The sequence below is a fragment of the Achroia grisella genome, unplaced genomic scaffold (genome assembly GCF_030625045.1).
Source record: "Achroia grisella isolate CSIRO2021 unplaced genomic scaffold, CSIRO_AGI_Agris_v1 utg874, whole genome shotgun sequence".
In the NCBI taxonomy this organism is placed as follows: domain Eukaryota; kingdom Metazoa; phylum Arthropoda; class Insecta; order Lepidoptera; family Pyralidae; genus Achroia; species Achroia grisella.
The window spans coordinates 6,342,385-6,355,000 of NW_026713051.1; the positions used below are offsets into that span (position 1 = coordinate 6,342,385).

Genomic DNA, 12,616 nt, shown 5'->3' on the forward strand with positions numbered 1-12,616 from the left:
TTCACACTATAATACAAAATTAATTTAGTGACATACTCGTGCATAAAGGGTCTGATTAAATGTGCATTCAGATAATTACAACCAATATTAAACAGAATTTCTGCTTTGTGGATTTTGCAATTACCACAAATAATTATGGACATATTATTTGTCCATAGTACTACCTGAGCCCGTGACTTCGTATACATTTTTTGCTTGTTTGTAAAACCGAATGAAGTAAATTAGGTTAGGCCGGTTCTGATATTAGCTCGTACAAAAGCATATACAAAAATTCTAATTCTAATTGTTTCAGTTTCAATTACTTTAATAAAGAATTTATATGTGTATCCTATTATTATATAATATATATATGTAATTCGTACGTTGCCCTATGCGATTATGTGCGCTAATTTCAGAAACAGCTTCATAGATTTGGTTGCCGTATTCAGTAATGTATCTATCTACTACAATCGATTTAATAACAGAAAAGTAATACATAATATAGTCACGGACTCGACCTACTCAAAATATATGTTCACTATATTTATTGGAGGAACTAATTTAAATATTATGAATATCACTGATTTTTGGCTTGGTAGACAGATTACTACTCTTATTTTGTATATATATTCCTTGTAATTTGTCATTTCAATGATGCTACTATTTTTCTATATAGAGGTTTGAATATAATACTATGGAAGTGGATGAAGGGAGAAAATGAGGACAGAGGGCAACAAGAGTCCCTATGCCTATCACATAAAGCGATATACCGTGTTGATATACACTATAGTAACAATGTGGAACATAATAGTAATTCCTTAAAACTTGTATTCGTTTAACCAGTAATTTATAACATGTTAATAGGTAAATAATCATTGACTGGTTAATTTGGCATAAATGATGAATGTATATGACACCGTAAGATTGTGAACTGATTGTGAATAGTTCTTAGATTTATAAAAATAGTTTATATGATACTCTTCCAAGTTTTTTTGTAACTAAAATTGTCTGTCCGATCACATACGATTGACAATAATAAGTTAGGAAAAATTCACACAGCGCCATCTAGTCCCAAGCTAAGCAGAGCTTCTACTATGGGTACTAAAAAAACTCGTGAGACAGATTATAACCCTGAACCTCCAAAATGAGCGACTGATCGCACTGCGTAAGCATACCATTAGAGTAGATACCAGCTCTAGTTTTACATATTTCGTTCATCAGAAAATAACTTTCATTTTGTGGCTATCGCGCTTTAAAGGTATTCTTACGGTTAAGACTATTTGTCTTAATCTTACGGTGACATATGAATATATATATTTTTATGCAGTAATTACCGTTGTGTAATTCTAAGGTATGTATCGTTTGAACATATTTTCTTTCTTTTAATTTTTTGATTTAGGCACGATAATTAGTTCTTAATTACGATAATACTGCCATTGTCTTAAAGCCATTTTTTGTGACTCAACAATTACACATTACAAATTGTATATTAATTAAATTTTGGTAACATTTGTTAATTAGTCACTTTTCGTTTGAACTACAATCATTGATCACATTAAATGTACTATCTAATTAAATTGATTACTTAATAAAATAGACTCATAAATGTAATATACAGAGTTAGTCGCCAATAATAAGCCAAGAACTTGGTATGCCTTCGTGAAACTGAAGCACTGTCTTTTATATGTAATTGAAAAGGCAAACAAGCAGAAAGTTCACCTGATGGTAGCTGGTAACTGTTGCCTATAGTCATCAGGTTATCATGAGACTGTCACCATTTCAGTGGACTAACAGCCGCACTCAGAAAGGTTTTTTAAATTATTGGTAATGAATATTTAGTTAAGTATTCTTAAATCTGTTTATGGGCCGTGTCTCCCATAACCAAAATTTAATAGTTGATTAACTATTGACAGCTTTAATGGATTTATAAGATTCATGCTATCAACTGCAATTCGATGAAGCAATGGTATTTTAAATTCCCAGCATGTGATTTCGATTTATATTTATATATCTAATTTATGTAATTATTTAGATTTTTTTTAAATAGACTACTATTTAATCTGCATGTTTTTAAATTTAAAAAAGGTAAAATAAATATTTTTAGTATATTGAAAAATAATCAGCTTTTATATTTTTGATTACGGAAATAAATATATATCAAAGTTCAGTCTGAAATCCGCGCATGATTTATGTTGTTAAATTTGTTAAAATACCTTGTAGGTGTCATAAAAGTCCAATTCAAAATAACCTGAAAACGTATTACTAATCAACCATTAGCTGTCTTTGAGTAGTATAATATTGAAATTTGCACTCAGAAATTGCTTAAGTAACCGTTGGACGTCTCTGAGTGCGGCGGTAAGGTGTTATTCTGTAATGTATATATATATATATATATATATATACATTATATATATATACAAGTTAAGATAGCGAAATTATTAATTTACAACTTCAGGACCCACAGAACTACGGTAAATTAGAATATAAAAATAAAAATTGTATCTTCTGTATAATAAGAAGAAATATTATAAATGAATGCAAATTTATCATTTAGGAAGACAGACATTTGTTAGGAAGACAGTCGTGCAGTTCCATGCATACTAACACTGGCTATTAGGTTTAGTATAACAAATGACTAACTCTCTATACCGACATTTATACAGTATAAAGTTTTAAATATTTGAACACATTTCATTCAATATATTGAAAATCCATACAAATAACTGTACTACTTATATTATTTTGTTTAATTGCTCTACCTTTAGCATGTGTGATATCATAAATAAATCCGAGTGGAAACTTGGCTACCGTTACGACCTTCTCTATTGGTGATAAAATTCCGACCGTTATTGAGTCTGCACCCACATTGCGACACGTTTTTCGTGGCCTTTGAACGAGGCATCACCAACCATATTTTAACGTACGTACATAACAATGTAGGACTACTATAAAACATTCACGGTTATTTACTGCATACATATACTTGTTAGCTAGATTACAACTAGTTTCTGTCTGCAATTTCGTCTGCATGACCATGTTTAGTCTCAATACAAAGTAGTATTATTTATCATCCATCCCAAATACTACTTATATAATAATAATATCTCAGGACAACTTATACAGCGCCATCTAGTTCCAAGCTAAGCAGAGATAAGATAGCTGGGTACTAGACAACTGATATCAATACATTTTTTAAATACATACATAATATACATACAAAACACTCAGATCGATACAATCATACTCAAGAATACAACAGTTTGTATATGCGATGAAACGAACCCACGATCATTGGAAGTAAAGCGGTGTGTAAAACCGCTACACTACCGATATCAATGGCATATATACGAAATCTTAAGATGAATCTTTAAACCGAAACTAAAACGTACTTCCCACTTTTGTTTGTTAATTACTAATGTATTAACGGTTCAACACAACGGTGATAAAACTTGTTATACAAGTAGAATTCGGTATGGGATACAATATGTATGTTATATTACGGATAAACAAGATGTCTCCAGAACGAAATCGCAATTAAAAACTAGTCACTAATACTTTCCTAATAATGATCGTACACGACAAGATTTTTACACATTATTACTGAGAATTATTTATGACTAAAATACCTTTTAATACCTAGACTATATGACTTATAATCCAATACAGTAAAATAAGACACCGGACCGATTTGCAAAGTGTACAATATGTGAAATGTTAAACTATTGGCACAAACCCACTCTCCATTTAATTATAAATCAGACTTCAGTACGAGATGATGAACATGGAAAAAACCGGACATGTTGGTTTCCATAAACCCATAAATTGTCACATCATTTTCAGTAACTTCTACACTAAAATCTGTTACAATTTATTGCTGCACACATGCTCGCACCGCAGTTTACTCTCGGAACATATTTGATACAAGTGGTATTACCATAAAAATTATACTATTTTAATAACTTGTTTATTATAATTATGATATATTATACTATTGGATTAACAGAAACATGATAATCTTTGTTGAACTGTATTATTAACTAACTAAACAATTTAATAATTGTATAGGATATCATAAAATATTGTATTATTATTTTAAATACTTATTATAGTACGAATTATTTAAAATGGAAATTCAATAAATAAAATTATATATTACACATATTCTAATATATCAATATTAGTAATTTAATGTACAATAAAAATTAAACTTGATTTTTTTGTTCATATAAAATTTCGGTTTTATTTTATATTATTAATTTGCTGTGCCATTGTATTGGAACACTGTAGTGTGACGCATTGGAAGACAAAAATTTAAATATATGATTGAACAATGACAAAAAAGCAAGTTTATATTATTTAAATTAATAATTATATCACTAATATCTATAATCATTAACGAATAATTTAAATATAATACTTAGAACACAGTTCTGTGCAGATAGAATTCAAGTTTGCACTCAAATTGTATGTCATAAAATATCTTACACATTTATTGGTTGGAATAAGAAGTTTCCACATTGTAATGCTAAATTCTTTCACACACCAATACACACATTTCAAAATATATTTTAATCTGTTTAATGGCGCAGACTGACGTGTTGTAAAAATTACTTCTGTTTTTTTTTCATAAGTATATATATATCAAGAATATGTAAAAACAATGTAATTAGATCACATATTTGAACGAGTAATTACAGAAAGCAGTGAAAATTGTTATTTATTCTGTTATTCATTTGTTAACCTGTACTTCACTTAATGAAGAATTTTAATATTTGAAATTTAAGTGAAATGGCGAAAAACATAGAAAAGGTATGATTTGTGATATAATTTAGCATTAAGATGGTGGTGATGATATAGAATGACTGTGAGTCTATACAAACGCTGCCTTGACACGTACGCTATTTTACACAAGAATCAGCTTCCTTCTCGGAACATACGGAATGTACACGTGAATAATCTATATAAGAGAAAGCCCGCGCACCGTCAGTTCCCGCATTCCCGCGCCCTTTAGCGTCTTTTTATAATAATTAATTATTATTATTGCAGAACGGATGATTTCTGCCTATAAAGCAGAGAACATACTATGGAGTTATTGATAATTTTAAATTTGTCACTGATCACAGGAGAGTGATCACAGGAAAATAGCAAAACTCTTGATTGCGTGCGCTGGCTTTCCCGCGCTAAATCGTGCGCGCTCCTGGTCGCGACTGAAACAATGTGTCATGTATAGGCGGCAAATATGACTATCGCATAAGATGGCACGAAGTCACCAGCTCTTAGCACCATCCTGTGTGACCATTTAGTACAGTAGACAGTAATAACAATCTATAAATTACAAAACCTCTTAAACATTACAAATTTGTCGTTTTATTGCTCAACAATTTATAATTAAGGCAATATAATATGTTCAGTAAACAATTTCAATACAATAATAAATGTTCCAATGTATTCAATAATCTTCTTCCAGTATATTCGTGAAATCAGTTTAAACATCATCGTGTGATACTGATACAGTATTCTCATAGTGCGAATGTTTGCTATTGCTGATGTCAGCTTTGTACATCGCACTAATCAGTACAGCTATGTGCCGGCTGAGTGCCGATCCTAAAGAATGGGTATATCCCATCCTTTAGTATCGGCAAAACATCCTACGATTTTAATGAACCGTCATATCCGAGCTTACTCTTGATGCATATTACCAATAATACAGTCCATCTATCCTATTTCGCTCGTCCTCATCCATAACGTCCACACATTAATATTGAAAAACTTCTATTCTTCTGTATCCATCGGTAACATCACATTAAACGTTTTACTATTTGCACTCTTCTTTCTTCCACTATACAATATATTAATTAAATATTTCTATAATAATATATTTAATATTTATATCTAAGAATACCTTGTAGTTCAAAATGAATAAAGCGTGCATTACACTGTCAAAACCAGCCTTCTCAGCAAAGGGATCTCATATTGTGTAATTTCAAAGGAAATCTGAAGTGTTGCATTTCTGTGACCATTCATTCAAAATTAATGATAATATCACCTGGCCTTCGCCTAATTTTATAACAATTTTTGAACTTTACATTGAATTTAAAAAGAAATGCATCATTTATCAACGATATATTCTCGCCACATGCATTATATGTAATATACATAATGTATAATAAAATATCTATCAATAAATATATTTTCATTATTCATCAAGGCCACGCGGCTCCATACAAAACAATTTCTTTTATCGCATTATCATAATATAAATTAATTATTAATAATTATTTCAGTTATTGACAACTGTAATAATTAATGTTATAATTAGCATTAGAGACGCTTGTATATCGTGTAATACACGCTTAACAATAGGAATGTATATCTGACCGTGTGTGTCAGTCACTGGGGCGCATTACGGTGACGTCACTAGCGAGTCACAAGAGCGAGAAGTGCGTATCTGCGTTGTGGTGTATAGCGCTTGTTAACGTCGCGTATAACGCATAAGAGCGAGCCGGCCCAGGCAGGAAAGCTAGTACGCGAGCTTCTGCCGTGTTCGTGCCTTCCGCGCCGGTATACCGCGCCACGCGAGCCATTGCCGCCGCACTGATCTGCGTCAGAATACACATTTATTTTTATTTTGCCAAGTATACATTTGTGGTAAATTACTTTGTCAGTCTCCTCTATATGTGATTAGATGTGCAACATTAAATGTTAAACATTTTTTAAATATGTCATTATCATTTAAATAACTATGCATATTATAATAATTTCAATAGTTATTTAAATAATAATAAAAAAAAATAGCAAAAATTATCTACGTTCTTTAGGTTATGAGTACGGACTCATAACCTAAAGAACGTAGAGAATTTTTCTCAAATATAAAAAATAAATAAACTGCCTAGAACGGCTAGGCAGTTTATTATTATAAAGAGGAAAACTTTGTTTGTTTGTTTGTTTGTTTGTTTGTTTGGTTGTAATGAATAGGCTCAAAAACTACTGGACCGATTTTAAAAATTCTTTCACCATTCGAAAGCTACATTATCCACGAGTAACATAGGCTATATGTCCAACTATTATAGTTATGTCACAATAAGTGTTCTTTTAATTTATAAATTTAATTAAAATGCCGCCGCAAGAATAAGCCGTTTATTAGTATCTTGCTATTAATCCTTATCAAAATAAATTACTTTATATTCACGACTGGTTCAGTAACTTTACATAACTTTTTGAATTATTCAATTTACACCATTCGAAAGATATCACGTATTTAAAAATGTAAGTAGTAGAAAAAAACCCCGCTCGGTTAGCTATAAACCAAATGTATGTAACGTAGCTATGTAGGGGCGTCACTGGGGTACGGGAGGGGATACTTGCTAAGATAATCAGGAAAAATAGCGATAGCAGTTACTTCGTCAGGAATTGTTGCACCTCTCTTAAAGCATGGAAAAAAAATTGCTGATAAATTACTACAAGATAGTATTTCGATGGTAAATTACTACGAGATGCCTTTGTGGAATGAATGCACCATGAGTCATAGAGCACATATAGAGGCCGAGGATAGTACCTTAAAAGATCTTATAAATACCTCTGCTCTCATGGGATGGATTACTTTTGTATTTGCTGGAGATATCCGACAGACTCCCTGTCATTAATGTAGGTACGCGAGCAGATATCATAACAGCATGCTTGAAATGATCTCCCTTATGATCATTAATTGAAAGTTGAAAATTACGAACGCACATGAGAGCTCATCTTCACGGAATTACAGACAGTGATTTTCCACAACAACTGCTCAAACTTGGGGAAAGAATTTTTCCTACTCCAAATTTAAACAAAAATTATGATATATTTATGGATTAGTCCTTAGGTGAAATGGTCCATAATTCAGAAATTTTGATAGATGCCGTATATCTTGACCTCAAGAATTTGCTCGAAAAAACTTTCATTGGTTGTATTCTAGGGTAATTGTGTCACCTAGGAATGATACTGTCAACGAAATAAACAAAAATTACATATCAACCGACACCGTCGCTAATATCGAAGATGAAGTTCAGTCATTCACCGGAATTCTTAACTTCAATAATCCCTTCTGGACTGCCACCACACGAATTGACGTTAAAAATCGGAATTCCAATCATGCTTTTGAAAAATTTAAGTCCACCGAACTTGTGCAATGGAACGAGGTTGCTTACTAAGGTATTGAAGGACAATTCAAATGTAGCAACAATTATCACTGGCTCGGCAGGACAATTGCAAATAGCTCCCAAGTATTGTTGGACTGGCACAATCTATTATCTATAGTGTCACCGCGAAACGAGTCAATAAATGAGAAATAAAATAATTACGAAAAAAGTACCGGGTGATTTTAAATGCTACAAATCTCTTGACACCGTGTGCAACATTCGACATACAATCACACTACCTACAGGAATTTTTAAATTTCTTCAATCCTGCCGGTTTGTCACCCCACGAACTAAAATTAAAAGAAGGTACTCCCATTATGCTACTGAGAAATTTAAGCTCTCCCAGTATGTGTAATGGTGCAAGACTTTTGTTAAAGAATTACGAGATAATGTGGTTATTGCAACAATCATCACTGGGCCCGCGGCCGGACAGCTCGCTCACATTCCGCGAATCCCGATGATTCCGACGGATTTACCTATATCTTTTAAAAGGTTACAGTTTCCTGTGAAGATATCGTTTGCACTTACGATAAATAAATCACAGGGACAAACGTTTTCGGTTGTTGACCTAAGAAAAGAGTGCTTCTCTCATATGTTGCCCTTTCTCGAGTAGGATCTCCCAAAAATCAATATATACTGTTATCATCTACAAATACCACTGCCAATGTAGCGTACAGTGAGCCTTTAAGACAAAAAAGGGTAAGGTTGAATATATCCACCTAAAACCTCAGAATAAGGAAAAATATAAAAAAAAACAACAAAAACTATAAATAAAAAAATATAAAAAATTTAATTAATTTAATTAGGTAGTATCAGATAAAAATGTAAAATGTAGTAAAAAAGTCCACCCGTGCAAAGCCTGGAAGGGCCGTTAGTCAATCATAATATGTCAAATCCAACGGCACTTCGGAGTGATTTCGAGTTATGAAGAATTAACAAGAAACTCAACGAATAATCTTTTCAAATTAGCTTGAATATGATTATAATAAAACAGGTCTCAGGTTGTCTCTGAGAAAATAAACGGACTATAGTAATGTACGTTGTGTGAACATAAGGCTGGTTTTTTTATGTTATTGCTGCTGGCTGAACTGATAATTACATATTTTGTATATAACTGGAATGGTAAACATAACTTACATACATGTGGGATTGGATAGGTTGATGTATGAAGTGAAAAGTTGCGTGCAAGGGTAAAATAAATGTGTGTAAGAGTGAGAAAGCAAGCTTACCGCTTGAAAACAAAAGGAGAAAGTAAAAAAAACAATAGATTAGGACAGACAATCAAATGGAACATTTCAAACACAAGTCAAAGCTATATAAGCTATTTGCTCTCCCTAAATCCCATGTACAACATGAACAACGATACATCATTACAGTATGTAACGCGTATCACTCATACGTTGCTATTTTGGAAGACTAAGGTGTTACGCGTCGGTACTCCGTAATTCCCACTCCCATATTTTACCCTTCAACTGAAACATACCGTAAAAAGCAAGGTGTAAATACCTGGATACCAATTATTTTATCACATACATAGATATATTATAAATAGAAAACATACAGATCGATACTAACAATCAAAGTCATAAATACAAATACTTGCACCGTGCGAGGAATCGAACCAGCGACGATTGCAAAAGCGTTGTGCCTAGGCCAAGAAATTCATTAGGTAGACTTTTTACAATGTCTACCTGGGTGTTCGTCTACTTACCTCTATAATTTGTCCCTGATATGGATGCAGGGTACAGAATCTGAAGTCTATCATTTCCACTATACGCTCCGTTTCCGGGTCTGCCACCACTAGGAACTAGAAATGAATACGTTTTAATATAAATAAACAACATATCAATATTATTATGTATTTGTATCTTGGAATAAATTTTGTTTTATGAATGATAATGGAATGATGAAACCGTCTACGCCAATGATCTACGCTGGCGGGACACCCGTGGAGGATGATAAAATGAGCATGAAGTTAGGTATTATTCAATCAATCTTGACAAGTGGCAATTTACCTTCAGATTGTAATACAATGCCGATTACCATCAGATAGGCGTAGTATAAAAAATCAATACGGCGATAGTACCTTATGTGTGACTAGTAGTTGTAGCGGTGCATTGTCAAGTAAAACCTCGAAGCCGGTGACCGCGGAGAGATCAGCCAACCTGAACGTCCACCGTACACAGTCCCGCCGCCAGCACGCGTTGCCGATTAGATCATTCTCGGTCGACACAGCACGTGGCTAAAAATAAAACATAAAAAGACCAGTCAGACATGAAATTAGTGAGATGGCAAACAAAAAACCTAAAGTCAATTTAAAAAAATAATTAAATAAAACTTATTAACTGAGCAATTGACCTTAACCGTTTTAGTTTATAAGCAATTTTTGCAAAAATGAATGTGTATTTTGACACACCTTTTGACCGTGCATTTTTACACCATCGAGTATGCAGTAGACAACCTGTTGAAGACTGTATGTAGTTTATCAATTTATATATTTTGCACATGGCCATCTAGTAAGGAGTAGATAAGCTGGTAAAATTTGTCCATGTCTGTGGAGTTCTCTTAGTAAGGAATTACTAGTTTAAGAGTTCCTGAAGTACCACAAATATAGGAGTATCTCCAGCCTTCGGGAGCTCAGCTGTTATTCCATCTGAATCTGGGCCTTTTTCACTTTTGAGCTGTAATAGTGGGTTGTCCTCTAGTCAGCCGGTTACCTGTGGCACGGGATCCCATCCGGTTTGCGTAAGGAGTCCATGACCAGCATACGCGACCAAATCCGCGGTCGCACTCAGCGGTTTCGTGAGGGCCCCTAGAAGGCCGCGTCGGAGGGCAGTCGCTCCGCTCTCGGTCTCGCCTACAGCCACCCCTACTAGAGGGTGATGCGCCAAACCACCCACTGCACCTGTGCCATTTTAAAATATTAAAATTAAATAAACAATCCTTTATTTACCTAGGACGTCCTAGGTAACGTACGTTAATATTTCTTCGTACCGTCCAGTTCAGTATACAGATTATACTGAGAAGAATTGGAAAATCTACTGAAATATATTTTTTTTTAATTCTGTACATGTAGGTGTATATATTGCATTATTAATATAACAGGTTTCTGTCAGTCAGCTGTCAGTTTTTCTTAGCTCGTAGGTAGATTTAACGAGCTTACGGTAGATTTAACATATCATAATAATCTGTAATAGGCTTGCATGAATAGAGAACTTTTGATTGATTTGATTTTATTTGAAATTATTTTCAGACCATTAACTTGAAAAATTATAATTGGTCATCAGGGGACCCTGATAACCAATGACATTTTCAGGTCCAAAATGTAAGACGATTTAGGGAACTACATAGAGTGCCATACAAAACCATCTAGCTAGTATAAAACTATTATTTATAGTTATAGCAGTTGGACAATCAAACAATATGGTTCATTATATAATAATAATATCGCTGGACAATATACATAACAGCATCTATATACATATTATTGCACATATATAACACCTAGACCGACACAAACAATCATACTCATGAATTCAAATGTTTGTCCTATATAGGAATCGAATTCCAGTTAGATATGAACTCTAACTTACCAAGTATGTTAATAGCAAAGTTGGTTATGCCAGCTGCGAGTCCGGCTACAAAGCTGGGCGGCGGGCGTCTCCTGGCGGCGGCGGCACGTCGCGCATGCTCCTCATCACCAGCCAGCAGGTCCAGGTTCCGAGCTAGCGAGCCTGCCCACGCGCTTAAAGAGCGGAGCAGCGCTGCTGCAGCGGCTGATGCCACCCCACGGACGCCCCCAGAGGCGCCCCCCACTCGGGCTGCTAACGCACCCGGAGCCCCTAGCAGTTCCAATCCGCCAACCACCCATCCTGGTAATCATCGTAATTACATGTTCACTGGGTGGCAAGATTGTGATTTCACGCCGTTGTAGGAAATATGAATATGTATATGTATCCATAAATTTCAGGTGTTTCAGGCGTCCATAGAATACGTTAACTGTTTACCATCAGGGCCTATTGACATATATAATTCTGGTATAAAAAAACTGACTGATTTGTTCTGGCGCAGGCGGATGCATGATTTTATTCATTCATTCATTCATTCATAATTTAAGCGCCGCGGTCTTGTCAATAGCGCGCGGAGGTCTCACCATATTCCAGATGTCTTTAGTTGTTGAAACGACCTTCCCCTCTTTCCATGTATTTTTTTTTTAATTTCATTATCATTCATAATAAAAACGTAAATCATGATATAAGAAAGAAAACTTACCGGCTCCGAGTATGGCAGCAGATAGATAATGCACGGTGAGTGCGTGCGTAAGTCTTTCCGATGACGTCATCATGTCTTGCAAACGGAACGCGCTCAGCCGCAGCGGGCTCTGGTCCAGCGCTATGTACATCCGCACCTGTACATAATCAAAATCAAAATATTTTTATTACATCTTATGTGTGACAAATCTT

The 12,616-nt window shown here is 34.2% G+C and overlaps 1 protein-coding gene across 1 annotated transcript in view; it reads right to left on the reverse strand.

The window, feature by feature from the left end:
* Nucleotides 1-6,404: 6,404 nt before the first annotated feature.
* LOC131853119 (intermembrane lipid transfer protein VPS13B) overlaps nucleotides 6,405-12,616 on the reverse strand; it is a 78,744-nt gene continuing 72,532 nt past the window's right edge. Inside the window, exons 78-84 of the mRNA XM_059203933.1 lie at nucleotides 12,426-12,561; nucleotides 11,747-12,025; nucleotides 10,871-11,058; nucleotides 10,240-10,395; nucleotides 9,845-9,960; nucleotides 7,711-7,786; nucleotides 6,405-6,578 (exon numbers count right to left, since the gene is read on the reverse strand). Of these exons, the coding sequence (XP_059059916.1) occupies nucleotides 6,405-6,578; nucleotides 7,711-7,786; nucleotides 9,845-9,960; nucleotides 10,240-10,395; nucleotides 10,871-11,058; nucleotides 11,747-12,025; nucleotides 12,426-12,561 (1,125 nt within the window). The remainder of the gene's footprint in view (nucleotides 6,579-7,710; nucleotides 7,787-9,844; nucleotides 9,961-10,239; nucleotides 10,396-10,870; nucleotides 11,059-11,746; nucleotides 12,026-12,425; nucleotides 12,562-12,616) is intronic.